At 33.7% G+C, this 25,711-nt stretch overlaps 3 protein-coding genes and 1 pseudogene across 3 annotated transcripts; all 4 read right to left on the bottom strand.

The window, feature by feature from the left end:
• LOC145597132 (germin-like protein subfamily T member 2 pseudogene) lies at positions 1-678 on the bottom strand (annotated as a pseudogene).
• A 1,034-nt stretch (positions 679-1,712) lies between these two features.
• Positions 1,713-2,834, bottom strand: LOC145597134 (F-box/kelch-repeat protein At3g06240-like). The gene has a single exon (XM_081653298.1). The coding sequence runs from the start codon at positions 2,832-2,834 to the stop codon at positions 1,713-1,715; it is 1,122 nt and encodes a 373-aa protein (XP_081509424.1).
• A 1,611-nt stretch (positions 2,835-4,445) lies between these two features.
• Positions 4,446-5,235, bottom strand: LOC145597434 (germin-like protein subfamily T member 2). The gene has a single exon (XM_081653597.1). It carries the CDS (start codon positions 5,190-5,192, stop codon positions 4,554-4,556), a length of 639 nt encoding a protein of 212 aa, XP_081509723.1. The 5' UTR covers positions 5,193-5,235; the 3' UTR covers positions 4,446-4,553.
• A 263-nt stretch (positions 5,236-5,498) lies between these two features.
• LOC145597433 (5-formyltetrahydrofolate cyclo-ligase, mitochondrial-like) lies at positions 5,499-9,404 on the bottom strand. The gene is made up of 8 exons (XM_081653596.1): positions 9,056-9,404; positions 7,948-8,088; positions 7,412-7,576; positions 6,799-6,840; positions 6,661-6,706; positions 6,220-6,290; positions 6,000-6,126; positions 5,499-5,878 (listed from the first exon to the last, which is right to left on the bottom strand). Exons 1-8 carry the CDS (start codon positions 9,393-9,395, stop codon positions 5,860-5,862), a joined length of 951 nt encoding a protein of 316 aa, XP_081509722.1. The 5' UTR covers positions 9,396-9,404; the 3' UTR covers positions 5,499-5,859.
• Between the last annotated feature and the right edge of the window lie 16,307 nt (positions 9,405-25,711).

The following is a 25,711-nucleotide window of genomic DNA, read 5'->3' on the forward strand; positions in this document are numbered from 1 at the left end:
CTAGTAAATTGGTGATCCAAGTTTGGATTCTATTCCATGGACAATGCTCGAATCAATTTGGAAAGTTTGAGCCAAAACATCATCAGGAATTGAAGGTTGTGCACCAAATAGAGTTGTGGGTAAAATCACTGCCCCTGGATTCTGACTATTGAAAGCTGTTATAATTACCGCCTTCTTATTCCCCACATTCTTCTGAAAATGGACTAATCCCCTTGGGATCACAAACATCTGCCCCGGATTTAACACCTTGGAGAAAAATACATTCCCTGTAGTCACAAACCCGACTAGAACTTTTCCATTGATCACCACCCCACTTTCAGTTGCTCGTGGGTGGGAGTGAGGTGGGTTCAGTCCATTAGGAGCTAGATCAACCCGGTTCATTGAAAGTCCAAGCATGTTTAGTGCAGGAAATGCGAGAACATTTGCTTGTATGACACTGACTCCAAAGAGGTTCGATGTGTTTCCCTCCTTCATAAGCCCATCAAAGAAGAAATCTTCAGAGGTGACATTTGTGGTAGGCTTGCATGGGAAGTTGGCAAACGAGGGAGAGGCGTTGAGGTCTGCTACACAGAAGTCCAATAAGGGATCAGGATCAGCGGCGTGGGAGAGAAAAGGAGCTAGCAAGAGAGCTAAAATGCAAAGTAGTGCAGCCATGAGTATGTTTTTAGGAAGGTGATTGGTATAATATTTGATATCTGAAGACTAAGATTAAGGTGTTTATATAGCCCAATAAAACATGACTTTGTCAAGGCATACAAAATACATTAATCAATTAAAAACCTTGAAATGATGTTTATACAAAGAAAATATAGCATTGCTGAGGGAAGAATCGAGTAAATAATAAGCTGTAGTTGTTAATGACTTGGTCATTTATGATGTAATTACAGACTAATTCAACTAGTTTAACATGGAATAAGCTCATGTTTTACCTACGACTGATTAGTCTGATTTTCACACACCAAATTCTTCCTGCAATCATCTTAGACACTCAACTTAATGTTCTCTTGATTACAAGAGATGAGTTCCTGAATAGTTCATGCATTCGGATTTCATAATAGTTAGAATGCAACAATAAACTTGGACTGACAAATTAATAACAATGGAGCAGATATAAGACAGTAAACTAAACTGAGTTTATCTAGTGAAGCCAAATTTCAAACAACTTCATGAGATAAATAATGATGAGATGATTTAGTACATGACAACAATGATGCCTAGCAAGCATCACAGCAAAGTATGTAGCAAGTTAAGACTTAAAATCAGCAACTGTAAGAAACCGAAAAACAGTATTAACAAAATGGAATTACATATGAAAGCCTCAACAATCTGTCAATAATCTACTTAACTTCAGCAAATATAATCCCAGAGGAACAGATTCATCACTAAACAATTAATTCCCATGTTAAGTTTCAAATTAATAATGATAAAAGTTGCTGTCAATGGGTAAATTTTTAGTCTTACTGTCATTACCAGATGAAGGTCAGAAGACGAAACAAAGTATACATATACCATCATTATCGCGCAAGGCATATAACAATCACTGAAGCAGATTATTTGTAATGAGACACAGCAATACAAAATCCACAAGAACATCTGAACATAGATATATATGTAAGAAGGTTGTAAGAACAGGGGAAAAAAAAGGTGTATTATTACTATAGACTGCAAATACAATGCTTTTACTTGTTGTTCCTATACCAATCATTTGGATCCTAATGCAACACCAAGCTCTCAACATAAGTACAAACAGAATCTAAACCGCGAATAGTTTTTTCGCACTGTTTTAACTGCTGAGTCCTAATGTTATAGTAATATGCGTTTCCAGAGAGTACTACAAAAATCATATCAGTGTTCTTAACATGAAGAATCACAACATTATTGTTAATGCAATCACTGATGAAATCGGAAGCCTCTGAATTCGAGTCCCCTGAAAACCACACCCTCCACGTCTCCTTTCCTTTACCATCCTTCTCCATAACCCATACACAACTCTTTTTAGAAGAGACACTCAAAACAGCTAACGACTCATCAAGGAGAAACGCGATCCTACCAGTCACTTCTTCCCCTGCATCAGGCAACTCAACAAAGCTGAACTCCTCGACATCAAAATCAAAGCAGACAACATGAGTCTCGTATTCAGGTCTGTTTGGGGAGCCTCCAATCCAATACGCAACCCCATCCAAATAAACATACCCACCTCCATATTGCAACCTCTTCGCATAAACAAAACGAATAACCCTCGTCATATTCTCAATCCTCCAACGATGATCAATGAGTGAATAAACTGCAAAGGACATTACTTCAGTAATAGATTTAAAGTTTCCAAACGCGACAACCTTATAATCATTAGTACGAGGTACAAACCCCATAATAACCCACTGTCGATACGTATAAGGAGGTCTAGGAAGTAACAATGACCTTCTTATCGACGGATTCCATAAACGCATCACATTTTCGACTCCCTCGCTTGACGTATCACGCATTAGCAATATCCCATTACAACTTCCTACAAGGGTGTACGAATCACGAGTACTATGAACAAAACCAATTTTATTAAAATCGTGAATGTTGTGAAGATAAAACATGCATCTCTTGCTAAACCCTCTCTTGACTAACACGTGGGATTTGTCGCGATTGTTGTTGTAACGATCAAGATGCAAGTATACAAACATTGAAGAATCGATTACAGAGCACCAGGATTTACACACGCACCTGATTTTTAAAAGGGTTTTTACCGGTAGTCTTGCGAAGATGTCGATCCATAACTCCGGCAGTAAATGATTGCTTTCCGGTAATACGGAATCATCATTCTTCCATGTTATAGAGTGGTTCATTGTGACAAAATCACTCAATAGTATCAATTGTTCGGCTTTATGATAAGCCAATATGTTTTTGATGCAATGATAAGCCAATATGTGGGATAATATGATTTGATCTGGTTTATGTGAAATTGTGAAGTGATGGAAAAAAAATAAAGAAAGAATCCTAAACCTAGAATATTTAGTAAAACAAACATATATAGGAGTATAGGACATAAAAGTTAGGATCTTAAAAAAAAAAAAAAAAAAAAAAAAAAAAAAAAAAAAAAAAGTTAAAGAGAAATAAAATTGTTTCAAAAAAAAAAAAGAAATAAAATTGTGGAAATTTTGTCAACAACTACCAATTAAATCACGTGTTTTGAAAACAACTACCTATTAAATTTTTTTTTTAAAAGAACTACCATAAAGTTGTAAAAAGTTTAAGTAGCACTACCACTCGATCTAACAATTTTGACTAGAATCTCTGGTATTTTACTCTCATTTTTTATCACTTTTTACCTTTATAAAGGGTAATTTAGTCAATTTAGATGATGATTTTATGAGGTAAAGGTAAAAAGTGGAACCTACATGCCAAATATTCTACTTGGAATTATTAGAGTGGTAGTGTAACTTAAACTTTTTACAGTTTTGTGGTAGTTCTTTTAAAAAAAATTTATAATAGGTAGTTGTTTTCAAAACACGCGTTTTAATTGGTAGTTCTTGACAAAATTTCCTAAAATTGTTTCTAAAAGAGAGAGAGAAAAAAAAAAGGTAACTTGGGTTAAAAGGTTTTTTTTTTTTTTTTTTTGGGGACAAAAATGGGGTAAATAGCCTTCCGTCAAAAACAATAAAATTAAGCCTGGCAATGTAAGATGTAGCTAAAAGGACTTGCTTGCAATATAAATAAAATTTCTAGCTACATTTATTGAAAAAGAGATAAATAAACTCCACTTATATTGTAACATGTGTATAATTATTTACTTATTTTTTAAAATTTATTTTTTACAAACTATAAAATGTTGTAGCTTACTATTGGAACATTTTGTTGCTAAAAAGTGTAGTAGCTTAAAAATTAATATGGAAAAGCAAACTACAAAGCATTGTAGCTTTCCATTGGAGATGCTTATGCTTCATAATTATTATTTATTCAATTTTATAAATGGTCAAGACTTAATTTTAAATTTTAAAGGTCCAGATTGAAAGATTACAATGGCTACAATATTCTTGTAGGCATTACAAAATTGTCTTGTAAAACAAACATATATGAATTTAAATCATTCAAAATCCGTACATTATAGCTACTACCTTCGTTACATATTATTTGCAACGATTTGACATAAAGTAGAGAGGGGGAAATGTCTAATCGTTGCAAATAATATGTAGCGGAGGTAGTAAATTAAATGAGCCAAGCACCTCCTAATAGAGGTTGACTTTTGTTATATTATGGGTTGATTTCTTTCTTTGCCGTGTAGTTAGATGTCTCACGTTCAATTAGTGTTAGATGATCTACCAATGCTTTATTCATTCATCAGGAAACAAAACAATAAGTTCGTATACAACTCGAATATTTTATTGATGTATCTTGGCAATGACTATGCCAGCAGCTATTAAACTACATCATTTATTGAATTAATAATAAATATAACATGCATAAAAGCTTCAATCCTTATTCAGTTATTCACGTAAAATATCGTAAAAAGAATTAAGGAAATCTTCATAGTAAGTTTTTCATAGTATATATGATCGTTCCAAATTTCAGAATTTGGATTCTATTTCGTGGACAACGCTTGAATCAATTTGGAAAGTTTGGGCCAAAACATCATCTGGAATTGAAGGTTGTGCATCAAATAGTGTTGTGGGTACAACCACTACCCCTGGATTCTGGCTATTGAAAGCTGTTATAATTACTGCCTTATTATTCCCCACATTCTTCTCAAAATGAACTAATCCCCTGGGGATCACAAACATCTGCCCTGGAACCAACACCTTGGAGTAGAATACGTTCCCGGTAGTCACAAACCCGACTAGGACTTTACCACTGATCACCACCCCACTTTCGGTTGATCGTGGGTGGGTGTGAGGCGGGTTCAGACCATTAGGGGCGATATCAAGCCGATTCATTGAAAGCCCAAGCATGTTTAGGGCGGGGAATGTGAGAACGTTCCCAGGTGTGACCTTTGATCCAAAAATGTTTGACGTGTTGCCTTCCTTCATCAACCCATCAAAGAAGAAGTCTTCGGAGGTGACATTTGAGGTAGGTTTGCAAGGGAAGTTGGCAAACGTGGGGGAGGAGTTGAGGTCTGCTATGCAGAAGTCCAGCAAGGGATCAGGATCAGCGGCGTTAGAGAGAAAAGGAGCTAGCAAGAAAACTACCATCCAAAGTAGGGCAGCCATGAGTATGTGTTTGGAAGAGTGCTTTGTATGTCTGAAGAAATAGATTAAGGTGTTTATATAGGCCATCAGCATGCGACTTTGTCAAGGACATGCAAAAATATATTTAATTCATTACGACTGCTGCAAATGGTGTTTAATAAGAAAATTTAGCATTGCTGAGGGAAGAACATAGGTAATCCCTTAATTTTGATATGGTAAGTTGTAGTGGTTGGAGACTTGGGAGGTAAAAGACTCATTCAACTTGCTGAACATGGAAGAAGCTCATGTTTTGCTTAAAATCCATCCAACTTTCACACACTAACTCAATTAGTCACAAAAATACATAAGTTATTATCAATTCGTAAATTCGTATATTATTCGATATATGAATAACAATCTTTCCACTGTCACCAAAACCTTAGGCTTTTAGCAGAAGGTCATGTATAAGTTCTCTCCTTGTAGCATTCTCAGACTAAACCACATTGTTTCTCAGCTCAATTGAAAAAGAGCAATGAAGAGGGTCACTAACCAATTGAAAAGGCTACGTAGCAGGGGTATTAAACAACCCAATCAAGAAAGTTTGATAGAATACATTTCATTTTCAGAGATTAAGCATAAGCAACTTTGAATACATCAGAGTCCGAGACTACTACCTGACGAATAGATTGAGATACTGGCGCCTCAAAAGTCATATGCCATGCTTTATCCTGAAACATTATACAATTTAATCTACATGGCTATTACTCCGTCCAGGTCAAAGTGTTGCATTTAAAATAAACGGAGTAACTATAAGAAAAGCAACTGATGGTGATAAATAAAATTTGATACCTTTGAATTGCAGCTGAGCTTATGGGAATAATACCAGCTGGAGATACTAAGGTATCCACAAAAACATCATTGGGCGTGATCGGAATGACTCCATCATCCAAGATTTGAACAGAATACGACAAAGCAACTACAGAACAAAATCAATGAATCAATATATCTGATCTTTAGACAAATTGCTAACAAGAATGATAGCTAATACAGGGAGGGGTAAAAAACATACCAAGCAGTGGTTGTTTCCAGTTCTTCTCGTTGGCAAGCTGTTGGTAGTTCTTCAGAAAGGTGTCGTAGTAACTTCAAAAGGTTGGAACACAAAAGATTAGAAGATTACTAAAACAACCACTCAAATTTAAGCTTACACTTTGTAGCCCTCCTATTTCACCCTTGTAGTCTATGCCAATGGAGCTTTTTTTTTTTTTTTTTAAAAGGTAAACTAAATGCTAGTGACCTGATACATGCTACACATAGGCACTATATTCATTTTTATCTTCCCTTTATGATAAGAAAGGGAGGGTGGAATACTGGAATGTCAGAGAAGCATACTCAGAGAGACGTGGTGGAGTTCACACCTCACGGCACCAGAGTAATAGTTTGTAACACACAAAATATTAGCAAAACCAATCAAGAAATATCACTTTAGGCACTTGAAATTTTTTTCACATACCCTCCACCACGGCCTAAGCGCCTTCCAGATTTGTCAAATGCAAGTCCTGGAGAAGGGAATAACATAAATCAACTAAAAGGTTACACTTTCAATATCAGCAATGTGGACATGATCAGAGCAACTAATAAGCTATATTACCAGGTAAGAGCAAAAGATCAATTCCTTCGTTTGCATGCATAACTGCAACAAGAGATCATATATCATAACTTGCTTTTATCAATGTTAGATCCATAATCAAGAAAAGCAAAAACCCAAGGATGCTAATGGCCTACTAACTACAAACAAAATGAAGAATTTTTTTACCAGATATACTTAAGCTACACAAATTAAATTTGGACACCTGTCCCCCTTACATCAACTTTATCACTTGAGCACCATGAATATATCCCTACTCATGAAAACCAAACAAGAATGAAATGGAAATGACTTCTTTTTTCATGTTTAAAACAGATAATTTAGTAGAGACTGGATTTGAGACATGAGAAAACCAAGCATGAATTTATACAGCTGAGAAAATGTAACAATTTACCTGGATTAGGTACTGAAGTAAATGAATTATTATTATACATACCCAATACAGAGCTGTAGAAAAGCTGGCAGTTAAAATCTATTGTATTTAGGCAAGCCAAATTTCAGTTAACTTCATGACATAGATACAATGAGTTCATTCAGTTATAGCCACAGATGTGTCACCTAAACAACACATAACATAACAGAATCAAGTCAATAACGAACTAGATACATAAGCTACCATTTTCACGTTGATTTCCTCCACTATCTACAGGAGCAGGTTCCAGAATGTCCATTGAGTTTGCAATTAGATCATCCATGCTAGAGATGTTGAGCATCCGCATATAGCTGTTCTTGTCCTCCACCCTTGGCACATAAAGTGTTTTCCCTTTGAGTTCCTGTTCGTCTGCAAGCCAAAACTAAAGTTTAAAATTGTCAAAAGAAGATGAAGAATACTGGGCCAGTGCTTTCAAGATAGTAGTCAACCCAAATTTCACCAGGGAATTCTATTTACTAGCACCAATAATCCAGTAAAATACAGAGTACATGTAAACTTCCAAATTAATAGTCTTAATAGGTACCAATGGCAGATTCTATGACTTTCTGTCACTTCCAGACCTTAATGACAGATTAAATTTATCAAGTACGAGTGAACATTCTTAATTAAGTTCACATCATTGACCTTCAGAACATCATTGACCTTCAGAAGATCATTAGACTGCCCAAATACTAGAGTTCTTGAAGTTAAGAGTTAAGGGCTAAATTACAGAGTCAAACCTTTGTCTGTGGTCTGTAGGATCTTCGCCAAAACTTTAGACGTATCAACTTCTCGTAAGGCACGGCAGCTTATATATGCACATAACCTTCTGCTACATTTAAACCATGGAGCATCCAGTACCAAACTCTGAATTGCATCATCTGAGTAGAAAGTTAATAATACAAAATATGTGAGTAAGGTAACAGTGACCTACTAATGTTATTACAAGTTAAACATATGAAATTCAGAAAAAGGATGGCAGCAGGACAAAGCAAGCACACGGTGGTAAAAGTCCGTTGTCAAGCAGGGAAGCCCCACTATTGCAGATATTTCCAAATAACATTAGAATGGAGCACATAATAGAATGGAGCACTCCTCAAATTATTCAATTCTTCTCCTGTAATTTTACAATGACTTTATACCAGAGCATTGGATTTCCTAGGTTTTGCAGGTTGTAGTTAAATTCAAGAATGCTGTGCAGTGATCAAGAGGGTCTTAATAGGTTGAATCATCACACCATGCCACAGGACCGACCCATACCAAAGAACCCATGCTGTGCAATACTCTTGTAACAAAGAACCAACCCGCATTGGTTTTATGAGATTAATCCAGATAGTGCTGCAACATTTTAGAAATAACTTTATCACAGATTTTGCCCATTTTGGTTTATTCTGAAATGATGTGGTGATGCCTAAGGAGACAATTTTTGCATAGGGATTAAAGAACCTTCTTCAACTTATAGTGCAAATCAAGTTAAGACCTCACAATAGGGTATTTTACAACTCCCTCAAAAATCAATGAAACGAGTGCAAGTTTATTCAATTGTTCCTTTAATCTTCTACAAAAACTAAATTTCTCTTGGTAAATGATCCAATAATGTGTTCATCCAACTAAAATACAGTAGTAAAATATACTAATTCATAGAAGAAATTGATGAAATTCACAATTTAAATACCCACACGATCAAACTTCCAAAATACCCAATTCCAACCCCCAATTAACACTCCACTAAAACTCCCCAATCAAATCAATGCACCACCAAATTAAGCAATTCTACTAAAACCCCAATTCACAAATACAATCAAATCAACAAGAGTTGAAGAAAGTTTAGATATTTTTATATTATACCTTCCATGGCACGCTGAGAAGGGTCCATTTCCTTAAGGGATTTACGAACTTTGGATCGAATAAGGCGTTTCTGCTTGAAAATGGGGTCCAGTTCAGTAGCAGAAACATCGCCGGAACTGCAGATTTTGCCACCGTCAACGGCGGAGGAGCTCATTCTAATAGAGGAGAGGGAGAAAGAAGGAGGTCGTGCGAGGCGGTGGCACGGGCTGAGTAAGCGAATGTGGGTGGTGGAAGAAGGTGGTGATGCAAATGTGAACGGTTGGTGGAGGGAAAAAGAAAGGGTCATAAGTTTTCTTATTTGTTTGGCTTTTTGCTTTGAAAGTCTCCCAATTGTGTTCATTTTCTTTGAAGTTTTAGGGCCTTTTTACCAATTTATTGTCTTCCAAATCTCATAAAGGGTAACTCATGGACCTCATGGCTGATTAGTTATGGGCTTATGAGTATAGTTCTATGAATAGTAATTATTGATTAGCTACATTTATTTATCAATAGTTAGTGGTTCCGACTACATCCAACCCGAAACGACACCTCCTAAACATTAACATTTAACACTGTGATTTTGAAAGCTATAACCTCTATGTCCTTTAATAAAAGGAAAAACATATTACCGAATGATGGTTTTTTCTGTGTGGTTGGTCACACTGTGTGACCGAGGTTACTTATTCAGGAGTTACTTATAGGCGTTACTTATTTAGGGGTTACTAAATCAAACAAAGGTTACTTATTATTCTGGGGTTATTCATTCGGTATACGTGTTTTCGCCGGAATTACTTATTCTGAGGTTATTTAGGGGCTACTATATTGGTTAGGGTTACTTATTCTAAATTTACTCAGTCAATTAGTACATTTGGTTAAATGATTAGTACTTAGTATGAAATATCATATTCATTATTTATCTTAATACGCAATTAAAGTTATAATTGATCAAACGTATAGTTGGAGACCGCACGAAATGTAAGTGAGTTGTACGTAAAAAAAACGAAGGAAAAAATTATATTGCTAAGCTCCCAGGCACTGTTCACTAAATTAACTCTCAATCGCGGCTCTAGTTAGTTATGATTTTTTTTTTTATTCTTTATAATTCTAAGGTAGATTATTTACACTTCATGAAAATGAAAATGATAGTTTTGCATTGATCTTTAATGCGAACAATAATGCATATGAATATATGATCCTAGACTGATATTGCCCTGATTAAAATGTACAACTGTATTATAGAATTTAGCAAGGGTTTTAGGAAAGTCATGTATATATAACAAGCGCATAGAAAATATGTTTTTTTTTTGTTCCACTCGGTCCACCCTTTGAGTTAATCCAGATTTAAAGTTCACTTCTGGGTGATTAGGTTTCAATCCCCTCCCAATTGTTATTGTGGAGAATCGAACACGCGGTCTCCCCTATCAACTATAGTCCCAATAATCACCATTGCATTAACAACCAGTTGGTATATTGTCATATATATGTGATTATGTGTTTGTATTCTTTACATTATTTATTGTCTGCTTGTACGTACACTCATATGTAGGGTTTAGAATGGGTTTTGAAAAGACCATGTATATAAGAGAAAGAGAGAAGTACACAATTTTTACGTAAAAGACTAACAGCCTTTACTCACAAATCTTGAGTAATTTTTAATTTTGGTCATCAGAATATATAAAATCTACTTCAATTCGTATATTATCTAATACAGATATTTGTTAGCTGATCATCATGCCCATAATAACTACCCTGTACAAAGCAACTTACCAATGTTAACATACATCTTTGAGTTGTTGCAATATAGCATTGGTAAGTTTTTTTTTATGCAAATATAGAATTGGTAAGTTAGAATAACATAATTGCTGCTTTGAGTGATATGTTTGATGATTAAAATTTTGACACTTTGAGACATGTACCACAATTTGGATGCTTTATCCTTAAATTTACTATACAATTTTGTCACTTCAAATGCAAAAGTTTCTTTCCATACATATGTTGATAACACGGTCCTATCAAGGGAGGATGTCCCAATTTCTCATGGTGAGAAATTAAACAAATTGTTTAACACATGGCATTTTCGTAAATAAACCAACAAGTTTATTCAACTGTGGAGCCCACAATAATGAAAAAATTGTTGATTTATTCACAAAAATGCCTCCATGAGAAATAGGGAATTTCCCCTATCAAGGTGAGAGCAAAAAAGAAGAAAAAAAATCTGAATTTTTTTTTAGGCACTGTAATATTTCAAAAATAAATAGGCAATATAAGTTTGATACATTAATAACACTGGAATAAAGACAACTTATTATATATTCATAATATAAAATATAATATGCATATTTGTAATTACTGTAATTACACGAGGGGCCATTTAGATAAAAATATCTAAATTTTTTACAAAAAATTATCATAATGTAATTATATAATATATAATAGCAATGTAATTTTTTTTTAGGGACATTACAATGAACCTTAATAATGACATTAAAAAAAAAAAAAAAAAGAAACCTTCTTCTTTAGTTACATTCTCTTAGAAGCTGAACTCCCAAAGGATTGATGATAGGAGGAGCAAAGAACACGCAATGAGCATGGAGACGATGGCAACATAACTGCAAAAGCGCGCAAATACAGAGTACTTACTAGGAATATCCAATGAACAAAGAGAAGTTGGAGATGCTATCATGAGCGAGAAGAGGAAGAAATAAAACAAACTCGGACATTGTTGGAATATGTTTGGGATTTTATTACCGTTTGAAGATAACCATGGCATAAGACTAAGAATTAAAGTAGATGTTGCTAATATCATCCACTGACTATCTCTTGTGTATTCCCCTTCTTTCTTTGATAACTTCATCAGTAGAAGCTTTACCCAAACAAATTTTTCAGAAATAACGAGTATACTAAGTATAATGGCACAAGTATAATATTTTTATTTATACCAGATGCTCAAAATGACATTTCAAAATGACAGGATGGATTCAAAACAAAACAGTTGAATGACTATTTATATCAGATGCTCAAAATGACATTTCAAAATGACAGGATGGACTCAAAACAAAACAGTTGAATGACTTTCCTCACGGTCAAGTTTTGTTTTTTTTATAAAGATCAGTTTTTGAACAAAACATCAGTTGAATGACTTTCATACGGGATAGAACATAAAATTTTTTTTCCTGGAAATTACAATGCTGGTAGGCATTTAATGGAAAAGAAGGGGAAAGTTCGGAAGAAAAGTCAGCTTTACTCTACCCCGTACGTAGGGGGAAAAAGTCATCAATCTACGCCGTGATGTCGTGGTCGTCTTTCTTTTGGTTACCAATCTTACCGTCAATAATGGAAGCTTGGAAGCACCCTCCTTGAAGTTGCCGAGAACAAACTCCCATTGACAATTCAAGGTTATTTTTCAGAATAAACTGTTACAGAGAACACAACATTAGTGTTATACGTAAATTATTTTCAATAAATATTTATTTTTTTTTTCTTTCTTCTACTCTTCTAGAATAGAAGTATTTTCAATAAATATTTATTTACTTTTTCTTTCTTCTACTCTTCTAGAATAGAAGTATTTTCAATAAATATTTATTTACTTTTTCTTTCTTCTACTCTTCTAGAATAGATACTCCGTGTATATATCGTTATACTCAACAGTTAAATTTGTATTAAATGAATATTGATAGAATATGAAATATTTCTGTAAATGATATATTTTGTGAAAATATTTATTTCTCATAGAATTAGGGTTGTAATTCATCTATATATATTCATCTATTTTTTTTTTTTTTTTGACGGAATATATATATACACAATTCTACAAATATTAAAAGTGTCAATATATTGTATTTTGATACTACGTACAGTCATCTTAAGGAATTAGCTTAAACTTTTGATATGAGTATTGAAGCAGGCACTGGTAACTGTGGTGAGAAATTAGAGGCCTACTTTTCGAAACAATCAACAAACGAGTATTCGTAGACTAAGTAAATCAGGCATCTTCCGCGAAATCACTCGCTCATTCGTAGTGAAATTACAAGTTAAAGGACATGGAAACTTTAATCAAATTGAAATTGAACACAACATATACACGGATTAAGTGAATCGAGTCAATGTGATTCTCTTTCTTATGACAACATTAGTGTTACGCGTAAATTATTTTCAATAAATATTAATAAATATACACAGTAGTTTTTTTTTAAAGAAGAAAATATACAATATATTTATCTATTGTATTCTCATACTACAGTCATCTTAATTAGCTTAAACTTTTGATATGAGTATTGAAGCAGGTACTGGTAACTGTGGTGAGAAATTAGAGCTCCAAGTGGCCTACTTTTCGAAACAATCAACAAACGAGTATTCAGGTGAGAAGATGGAGGAATGCGATGATACAAAGTTGGCCTTAGGGACGAACAAAGAACAATCTGCAGTGCCTTATTCTCGTTTGCCAAAACTGGGTTCAAGTACGGATCTAGGCCACATTGTCCTCAATATGGAAGAAACTAGCATCACTACTCCTACACACTCATCTACCGAAGAGTATGGCGGCGGTAGTAGAGGTGGAGGTGCTGATGCAACAAAGTTGATGTCGAAAATTCTGATCCCTCTAGCTGTTGGGGGGATATTTCTGGCATCTGAAATGCAGAGCTTTAAATCAGTGGCGCGAAGTGGAGTCGTGGTATTCTGGGTGTCCATTCTGTTTATGGTGGTGGGTTTTAATATAAAAATAAGGTTCCCAAAACCAGCTGTTTACTTGGAGAGCGTTGGACATGTGGTGTTTTACATCGGTTTAATGTTTATATGCAGTCCAATCCTCCTTGGCCCCAAACACTCTCACTACTTTTGGGTCCTGCCTGTTTTTGCTGCTCTCGTCTTCGGTTCTTCCGTTTACTTTGGGTGGTATGTATGCAATCGATCATAATATAAGCTTAGTCGCATGTATGTGCAAGCATAGCAGCTCACCTCTTCCTTTTTTCTTTTTATTGGCAGGGAAAAATGAACAAAGGCGTCTTACCAATCCGGAATCTGTCATACGTTAGCCCATCCTAGATTCCTAGGGTCAAATCATGCAATTCAATTAAGTCACGACCTAGTTTCATTTGGCTAATTTTGGGGTTGAGTTTCATCATATTATATATAATTTGATTTTGTTTCCCTTAGACTTATATGTTCATTTATTGACAATCATCAATTTGTCAATCATTGTGAGATGTACATTCAGAAATTTAATTTATTTCATGGAATGATTTTTTAGTATGCATAATAAATGATTTTTTTTTTTTTTTTTTTTTTTTTTTTTTGGTATAGAATATGGTGGCTCAAAATTATTTGATGGAAGTACAAAAGTAAACCTAAATGTGTTGAATTGACTGTTTGGGATCCCTAACTGTTTTCCCATACAGGTAGAAGACCTGAAACTTGAAACTGCATCAGAACATCGTCGGGCAATGAAAATTATTAGCGATAAATCAGGCTTGACTTAGTCTATTACACTAAGTTAATGTATATCCTTTAGTCAACGTAAATCTTCTATTATAGTTAAGTAGTTATTTTTGATATTTATTCTCTTTAATTAAGGAGACTAAATATTCTGTAAAATATTTACCCTAGGTTGTTCCTCTCTTTGTACGCCTATTTAAAGGCTCCCTTCTTGTTAATACAATTATTCAAAATCATTCCCTTTCTCTTTATTCTTATATGGTATCACAGAGCTAACGATTTTTTTTTTCCCCTCCATTGCTTCACTATGTCTTCTGAAGATCAGTCCATTATTCCCAACCCCACTGATCCTGCAAAGCCTTTTACAGTTTTTCATCTCCACAATGCCATAAAGCTTACTTCTACCAACTACATAGCATGGCGAACTCAGCTTAAGGCTACCCTTCTAGGGTATGACCTGTACAAATTTGTTGATGGCACACATCCTTCCCCTCCTGCCTCTATTATAGCCGCTGATGGCACATCCACAACCAACCCTGCAGCTCTCCCCTGGTTTCGACAAGATCAGTTGGTGTTTGGTGCCATTGTCGGCACACTCTCTCAAGATCTCGTCCCGCTCATCTCTCAATCCGGCTCAGCTCATGAGGCTTGGACTATCCTTGCCTCTACATATGCAAATCCTTCTCGTGGTCATCTCAAGCAGATCAAGGATCACCTCACCAAAATTACTAAAGGAAGTCGCAGCATCTCTGAGTATATGCAAGCCATCAAGCAATGTACTGACCGCCTAGCAGCCATGGGAAAACCTATGGATCATGAAGACATCGTTGATAAGGTATTATCTGGCCTTGATTATGACACCTACAAACCCATTATTGATGCTATTAATGCCAGGGACTCACTTATTTCTTTTGAGGAATTACATGAGAAATTAATCACCAGAGAGCTTATTGCAAACTCCATGGGGTCTGCTCCTATTTTTCCTGCCTCTGTTCATGCTGCAAACTACAAGGTTCGACCACAAGGATCGACTTCTCATTCCCCTGCCTATGCCCCAGGTTTACTTCCAACTCCTCGCACTCCAACTAGCTCGTCTCAACCTCGGGTTCCCAAGCAATTTCTCGGCAAGTGCCAATGGTGCCGCAACCAAGGTCATGCTCTTGATCAATGCTCTATTTTTCGGGCCTTATTTCCCAACATCAATGTTCCTACTGCTACTCAAGCTCGCGCTGTTCAGAAGGGTTACCAACCTCCCCATGCTCATCTAGCCACTGCCGCTCCTGCAAGCTCCAACTCCTGGCTTCTTGACAGTGGTGCGTCACACCATGTCACCAATGACTTGGCTAATCTCTCTCTTCACGCTCCATATGATGGTACCGAGGAACTTATGATTGGAGATGGCTCCTCCCTTCCCATCCAACACACTGGTTCATTCTCAATCCCTACTCCTTCCTCTACTTTTCACTTCTCTAATGTGTTACATGTTCCATCCATCTCTAGAAACATCTTGTCCATTAACAAGTTTTGTCAAGATAATAATGTTGGGATTGAATTCTTACCTCTCTTCTTTCGTGTTAAGGGGCTTTTGACGGGCAAAACACTCCTCCAGGGTCCAACTAAGGCTGGTACCTATGAATGGCATCCTTCCAGTTCGCCTAGTGTCTTTACATCCCACAAATTACCCAAGCATGAGTGGCACCATCGTCTTGGGCATCCAGCTTCTTCAATCCTTCGTCTTTTAAATTCTAGTTTCAATCTAGGAATTTCTGATTTTTCTATGTCACATTGTAATTCTTGCAATATGAATAAAAGCCACAAATTACCTTTCTCCTCCTCCACTATCACTTCCACTGCTCCTCTGGACTTAATCTTTACTGATGTTTGGACGTCACCATTATACTCTAATGATGACTTTAAATATTACATTATTTTTGTAGATCATTTTACAAAATATATATGGTTCTACCCTATGAAACACAAGTCCGATACTTATGATATTTTCCTACGATTTAGAGCCCTCGTAGAAAAATATTTTAAACGCCCTATTGTTCGTGTTTTTTCTGACAATGGTCGTGAGTATGTAAAATTAACTCCATATCTGTCATCTCATGGCATCTCCCATCTTACTTCCCCTCCACATACACCCGAGCATAATGGTTATGCGGAGCGACGTCATCGTCACATTGTTGAAACGGGTCTTGCTCTTCTTACCCATGCTCAACTTCCTCTTGCATTTTGGCCACATGCTTTTGCTACTGCTACGTACTTAATCAATCGCTTGCCTACTGCATCTCTTGGCAATGTTTCTCCTTATCTCAAGTTATTTGGCACAACACCAAACTACGACAAGTTACGAAATTTTGGTTGTTTGTGCTACCCATGGTTACGTCCCTACACCTCTCATAAACTTGAAACTCGATCGCTGCCTTGTATTTTCGTTGGATATTCCCCAACTCAAAGTGCATACTATTGTTTTCATCCACCAACCAAACGTCTCTACTGTTCAAGGCACGTTAAGTTTGTTGAGGACACTTTTCCATATCCTAGCTTAACCCCGGATTACACTCCCTCTCCAGCAGCCTCTATTGATGAATGGTGTACTGTGCCCATCCCTATACTTCAGTCACCAACCTCTACACCTCCATCACCTGCAGCAGCTGCTCCTACTCCTCCCCCTGCCTCACCTCCTCCACCCCCCTCAAGTACACCACCTCCTCCTCCCCCTACACGCACAATCACCACAAGATTGCAAAATAATATTATAAAACCAAACCCCAAGTATGCTCATCACGTCACTCTTCCAGCTTCTTCCGCCGAACCTTCCAACATTACTCAAGCACTAAAAGACACTCAATGGAGAGCAGCCATGACAGAAGAGTTTAGTGCCCTCACTAGAAACAACACATGGGAACTTGTTCCTCCTTCCTCTTCTCAAAACTTAGTTGGTTGCAAATGGGTTTATCGGATTAAATATAAATCTGATGGTGAAATCGAGAGGTACAAAGCTCGCCTAGTGGCCAAAGGTTTTCATCAAAGGCCGGGTATTGATTACTCGGAAACATTCAGTCCTGTTATTAAACCAACTACAGTGCGTCTAATGCTCTCTCTAGCCGTTACAAATGGCTGGTCTCTACGCCAACTCGACATCAACAACGCTTTCTTGCAAGGTTCCCTGAAAGAAGATGTTTATATGACTCAGCCTCCTGGATTTCTTGACAAAGATCACCCTACCCATGTGTGAAAACTACGCAAGGCAATCTACGGTCTTAAACAAGCTCCGAGAGCATGGTATCAAGAGTTTCGCAATTTTCTCCTGTCCTATGGTTTTCGAAACTCAGTGGCTGACCCTTCACTCTTTATGTACACTCATAATGGAACTAATATTTATTTATTGGTTTATGTTGATGACATCATAATAACAGGGCCCTCTACTTCAGCTATCCAGGAGTTCATCACCAAGCTTGCCAATCGGTTCTCTCTCAAAGACCTTGGCTCTCTGTCTTATTTTTTGGGCGTCGAAGTCTTGCCCCACAAGCATGGATTATTTCTTAGTCAACGTAAATACATTGAAGACATCCTTGCCAAGGCACACATGGCTGAGGCCAAATCTGTCTCGACACCAATGGTGGTTCACCCATCTCTCAATCTCACTGATGGCTCCCCTATCTCATCTCCTACTGAATATAGAGCCATTGTTGGTAGCTTGCAATACTTGTCATTAACAAGACTCGATGTCGCCTTTGCCGTGAATAAGTTGTCCCAATTTATGCATAAACCCACTGACTTGCATTGGGCTGCTCTAAAACGTCTACTCCGATATCTGAAGGGAACATCACATTATGGTATTACATTGCATCGTAACTCACCCTTGCGATTACATGCATTTTGTGATGCAGACTGGGCTGGTGACAAAGACACATATCTATCCACCACAGGTTATATTGTGTACCTTGGCCGCAATCCTCTGTCTTGGAGCTCGAAGAAGCAACAAGGTTTAGCTCGGTCCTCAACTGAGGCTGAATTTCGAGCAGTTGCATCCACCACTGCTGAAATAAATTGGCTTCAATCATTGCTTTTTGAGTTAGATGTCAGACTAGAGCTCAAACCGAGCATCTATTGTGACAATTTGAGTGCTACTCACTACTCTGCAAATCCTGTTTTTCACTCAAGAATGAAGCACCTTGCTTTAGCCTTTCATTTTGTCCGCGAACAGGTTCAACAGGGAGCTCTACGTGTACAGCACATCTCTGGCTCTGATCAACTAGCTGATGCTCTTACCAAACCTATAGCCAAGACACGTTTCTCTGATTTATTTTCCAAGATTGGTCTATCTCCACGAGAGTCCATCTTGCGGGGGAGTATTAGCGATAAATCAGGCTTGACTTAGTCTATTACACTAAGTTAATGTATATCCTTTAGTCAACGTAAATCTTCTATTATAGTTAAGTAGTTATTTTTGATATTTATTCTCTTTAATTAAGGAGACTAAATATTCTGTAAAATATTTACCCTAGGTTGTTCCTCTCTTTGTACGCCTATTTAAAGGCTCCCTTCTTGTTAATACAATTATTCAAAATCATTCCCTTTCTCTTTATTCTTATAAAAATTCTATGGTATCTATCCTTAAAATGACTAACGCTTGACTTTGTTGTCATCTAAGTCAACTCGAGATGAAAAATGCATGGAAAGTATAAACAGTGATCACACAACCTTGAGGTGCATGACTCTTCCATGCTTAGAATATTCGGAAATTTGGGTTCAAGATCATCAATCTTTGGTTGAGTTTTGACATGATCATCAAGATTAGAAAAGGCCATTGTTTTGTTTAGGGTTAAGACAAGGGAGAAAGGAAAATACTGGTGTATGTAGCTAAGATAATTTGAAGCTGTTAAATAAATAATGTTTATGCATGCATGTGTATTTATAAATTAAGCTTAATTAGGACCCGTTCTTTAGAGCTGCTCTGCTCTGCTTTGCTCTGCTGAAATCTGCTCTGCTTTGCTCTGCTCTGCCTTGCTCTGCTGAAATCTGCTCTGCTCTGCTCTGCCCTGCTCTGCTCTGCTCTACTCTGCTTAAAATTAATACTTTTTTTTAGGGGAGCTTAAAATTAATACTTAATATTGAATTATTATAATAATAATAATGTATATTTAAAACGAAGTAATAATAATAAATAATTAATACTTAATGATAATAATAATTAATATTTAATAATAATAAATAAATAATATTTAATAACAATAATATTATTAAAAATTAATATTTAATAATAATAATAATTAATATTTAATAATAAAATTTAATGATTATAATAATAGTAATAATAGTATTAGTAGTAGTAGTAGTAATAATAATAATAATAATATTAATAATAATAATAATAATAAATCATTACTATTATTATTATTATAGTATTAGTAGTAGTAGTAGTAGTAGTACTTGTAATAGTTGTAGTACTTGTAATAGTAGTAGTAGTAGTAGTACTTGTAATAGTAGTAGTAGTAGAAGTTATAATAATAATAATAATAATAATAATAATAATAATAATAATAATAATAATAATAATAATAATAATAATAATAATAATAATAATAATTGTAATAATAATAATAATAATAATTGTAATAATAATTGTAATAATAATAATAATAATAATAATAATTGTAATAATAATAATAATTGTAATAATAATAATAATAATAATTGTAATAATAATAATAATAATTGTAATAATAATAATAATAATTGTAATAATAATAATAATTGTAATAATAATAACAATAATAATAATAATAATAATAATTGTAATAATAATAATAATAATAATAATAATTGTAATAATAATTGTAATAATAATAATAATAATAATTGTAATAATAATAATAATTGTAATAATAATAATAATAATAATAATAATAATAATAATAGTAACAATAATTGTAATAATAATAATAATAATAATTGTAATAATAATAATAATTGTAATAATAATAATAATAATAATTGTAATAATTATTGTAATAATAATAATAATAATAATAATGATAATAATAATTGTAATAATAATAATAATAATAATAATAATAATTGCAATAATAATAATAATAATTGTAATAATAATAATAATAATTGTAATAATAATTGTAATTGTAATAATAATAATAATAATAATAATTGTAATAATAATAATAATTGTAATAATAATAATAATAATAATAATAGTAATAATAATTGTAATAATAATAATAATAATAATTGTAATAATAATAATCATTGTAATAATAATAATAATAATAATAATTTTAATAATTATTGTAATAATAATAATAATAATTGTAATAATAATAATAATAATAATAATAATAATAATAATAATTGCAATAATAATAATAATAATTGCAATAATAAAAAAATAATAATTGTAATAATAATAATAATTGTAATAATAATTGTAATTGTAATAATAATAATAATAATAATTGTAATTGTAATTGTAATAATAATAATAATTGTAATTGTAATAATTGTAATTGTAATAATAATAATAATTGTAATAATAATAATAATTGTAATTGTAATAATAATTGTAATTGTAATTGTAATAATAATAATAATAATAATAATAATAATAATAATAATAATAATAATAATTGTAATTGTAATAATTGTAATTGTAATAATAATAATGATTAATAATAATTGTAATTGTAATTGTAATGATGATGATGATGATGATGATGATGATGATGATGATGATGATAATAATGATGATGATGATGATAATAATAATAATAATAATAATGATGATGATGATGAAATCTGCTCTGCTCAGCTCGGCTCTGCTTTGCTCTGCTCTGCTTTGCTTTGCTCTGCTCTGCTGAAATCTGCTTTGCTCTGTTCTGCTCTGCCTAGAAGCTCAAAAGAACAGGGCCTTAGGGTTTCATACGAGATTAAGGATATGTATGATTTTACTTTAAACATAATCTATTAGATGTTCTATCACTACATACTTAAGGAAAGTTTAGGTGAGTAAAATGTTGACCAAATCTTTGACCAAATACAGATAAAATATGAAATATTAATTAGGTGCCCTTAATTAGTTTATAACTAACTAATCTTGATATGCTTTTGGACAGAAAATCATCTTTTGGTTTGTTAATATACTTTCTTACATCAATGCATGCAAGGAGTATATCTGTATCAACAAAAGTGCAATAATTAATCTAATTCGTATGTTCAAGTCAATATAAACTACTCACTTCAGGTATCACAGATATAAGTCAATATGTGCAATAAATCTACTACGTATTTGGATTATTTAAAAATTAAAATCATGTTAAATCTTATATTCTTACATTGATATAGTTGTAGTGTTGTACAACTGCCTTTAAAATTTAATTTAATTACAAATTCTTAAATGGATCTGGTTCACACTAATGTATTGTGGACCACTAAAATTAGAGATAATTTGATTGTTTTGTTAATAAAAAAAAAGTCACTATATTAAAATAAAGGTTATTATGTTGAAATAAAAGTTAGTGTGATATTAAAAGCTATAAGAGGTTATTTTTTTTAATGATATTTTTAATATAATGGTCAATATGAATAATAATGATCACTATATTAAAATTAGGTTACTATTCAACATAATTTCGTACTTTAAGTTCATGATAATATTAATGGTCACATAAGTTCTTAAAAAAGGTTACTATGTTAAAAATAAGGTTATTATATAAAAATTAAGGGTCACTATGTTTTTTTTTTTTTTTTTTTTTTGACAGCTGGTAAACAAAGAAAAGAAAGGTGTCCCTTAAAAGCCCCTTCTAGCTCTAACAGCTAGATCATGGGCTTTCGAGACTCCGCTACGAGACACCTGACAACAGCAAAAATAATCAAAATTACAGCTCAAGAAACTAATTTCCTCAACTAAAGTCCTTAGTTCCTTCGGGGCTCTCTCTGGTTTCCTGATTGCCATGACCGCTAATCTAGAAAAGAAAGGGGTCATTATGTTACGTGTGTGTAAACCTTAGGTCCACAATAAAATTATTGTGAACCAGGTCCACGCAAGATTTTCAGTAATTTAATGCGATTAATTACCCTAATTGATAATTACCACCTACTCCACAATGTTTTTTTCTTGTTTGAATGGGCCTACTACTCCACAATATTGTTATGAACTTTTGATTTTTAAAAATCTCCTTGTATAGTAAGTTAACGACCTTAGTAAGTTAACACAACTGTATGTAATATTGCACTTTCAACAACAATCAAACCCTAAAATGCATCGTTAATACAGAATACTTGATTAGTTTAAGTTTTAAGTTGTTCATTCATTCTTACATACGCATCACATTTTTTTAATTTTTTTTGTGGATACATAATACATAAAGTCGTCATAAAAATAGTTATAATAAAACATTGATAAGCTTTTTAAACTAAATATATAATAATGACATTTTTTTTTAGAAACAAGAAATTAATCTAAAAGAAAAATTGAACATGCATGGGATTGATTATCTAGAATAGTAGAATACAAGCTCATCATGAACTTCAAATATAATCTAGCCACATATTACACATATAAGTTGAACAGTTCATAATAACTCTTTTTGTTTCCAAAGTACAATTAAGCGTAGAACTTCTTGATTAATTAATTCCGCCTTGCAAACTTCTTTAGCTTCTTGCAATCGTATGCCGGCTTCTGTTTTCCCCTAAAATACTTGCGAATCATTGTAGTTTTGTTTGTAGTCGATCTTGCGTTTCCTCGTCTTGATTGACATTCATACGGAAAGTCATCATCATCATCAACAACAACATCATAATCATCATAATCCTCGGTTTCTTCCGCATAATCATTATTATTAACACCCGAAACTTGAGATTCTTCATCACTTTGATCAACCATAATAATCTTCTGCTTTTCTTTCTCCTTGGTCAAGGACTCGTCATCGGAGGCTTCATGTTGATATGAGTGATCATCATCATGAAGGAAAAGGACTTTATGAAACGAAGTACCCAAACACGAACGGATGACACTGTGAGTATCGTTGTTGACGTACACGATCTGAGTAGCACCCAAGGACGACATCGCGTTGTAGAGATCATGGAGATAAACAGGTTTAAAACCATTCATGACCTTTGGTTCAACATCATCAACGTAAACTGGAGGAAGAAATTCGTCATCTACGTACGAAGGAGGCAATGCGGCCATTGCTGTGCTTAAGGAATTTGGATGAAGAAAGAATGAAAATATGTGACTAATTTGAATAGAGCAATTATTCTAAGAGAATCTAAGTTTATTTGATTTGTAACAATAATTTGAAGGCCCTTAGGTACTTATATAATTTTACAGGTCGGTTTAACATTTTTTAGGCAAAGTTTAGGAAAGTTTTTCTTTTTTTTTTTAACCAAAAGCTCTATTATCATAAGGAAAGTTAATATAATGGATATTAATTATATATTTATTTATTTATTTTTGCTATTTTACGTGATTAAGGATATATATGATTTACTTTTAAACATAATCTAAAAGATATGCTATCACTACTTAAGGAAAGTTTAGGTGAGTAGATTGTTGACCAAGTCTTTAATTAACCAAATAGGGATAAAATACGGAAATACTCCGTATTAATTAGGTGCACTAAATTTTTTTTTGAGAAAATTAGGTGCCCTTAATTAGTTAATAACTAACTAATCTTTTTTGAATTTTTTTTTTTTTTTTTCCTGATATGCTTAAATATTTTCGACAAAAAAGTTATCTTTTAGTTTGTTAATATACTTTCTAAGTCAACTCCAGATGAAATGCATGGAAAATATAAACAATGATCTCACAACCATGAGGTCCATGATTCTTCCAAGCTTAGATTATTCGGAATTTTCAATTCAAGATCATCAATCTTTGGTTGAGTTTCAACACGATCATTAAAATTAGAAAAAACCATTGTTTTGTTTAGGGTTAATTAAGGCAAGGAAGAAAGGATGATACGAGTGCATGTAACTAAGATAATTTGAAGCTGTTAAATAAATAATGTTTATGCATGCATGTGTATTTATAAATTAAGTTTAGGGTTTCATATGTGATTAAGGATATGATTTAATTAATTTAAACATAATCTAATAGATATTCTTTCACTACATGCATACTTAAGGAAAGTTTAGGTGAGTAAATTGTTGGCCAAATCTTTGACCAAATACAGATAAAATTCGGAAATATTAATTAGATGCCTTTAATTAGTTTATTACTAACTAATTTGTACGGAGTATTTTTTTTTTTTTTAAGTCAATATAAACTACTCACTTTGGGTATTACAGATATAAGTCAATATGTGCAATATATCTACTGCGTATTTGGATTATTTAAAAATTAAAATCATGTTAAATCTTACGTATATTCTTAAGTTGATATAGTTGTACAACTGTCTTTAAAGTGTTTAACTCTTTCTTTTTCAAGAAATGTGGGACTCTTACATGTGTTACTTGGTGGAATATACTTCAACACTCTCCCTCACATGCATGTAAGGTCCCTTTAAACTCAAGGATCACTTGATCCAATTCAATTTGGCCCAAAATACTTAGTCCACTTCACAAGTTCAAAGGAGGTTCCATCCCAAAACCATATGGCAATATTAGGAGTTACTCCTCTACTTTATAAAGTGAAACCATCTCTCCTCTTTCTCCAATGTGGGACACTTATAAGTGGGCTACAATGGGATTCAACAAAATTACATAATATATATACTACTAATTAAGTACCCAACTCCCAGGTCAATTCAATTCCTATTTTCTACATATAATTCTTAAATATCTATGTTCTCTCTAAGATAACTGATAATGCATGCAGTACAATAGAGCAACTTTCTCTTAGAAGCTCAACTCCCAGAGGATTGATGAAATAAGGAGCAATGCATACGCAACGAGCATGGAGACGACGGCAACATACTTGCAAAAACGTGCGAATACAGAGTACTTACTACGAATATTCAATGAACAAAGAGAAGTTGGAGCTGCTACCATAAGCGAGAAGACGAAGACATAAAACAAAGATGGACATTGTTCAAATATACTTGGGATTTTTTTACCGTTAGAAGATAACCATGGCGTAAGAGTAAGAATAAAAGTAGAAGTTGTTAAGATCACCCATTGATTGTCGTCTCTTGTATATTCTTCCCCCTGTATCATCTGATCCGTTTCGACTTTTTGCATAGTCATCCGAATTGGGTTCAACAAACACGGATTATGTATGTA

Source organism: Chenopodium album, chromosome 20 (assembly GCF_948465745.1).
Source record: "Chenopodium album chromosome 20, dcCheAlbu1.1, whole genome shotgun sequence".
NCBI classification, from domain to species: Eukaryota; Viridiplantae; Streptophyta; class Magnoliopsida; order Caryophyllales; family Amaranthaceae; genus Chenopodium; species Chenopodium album.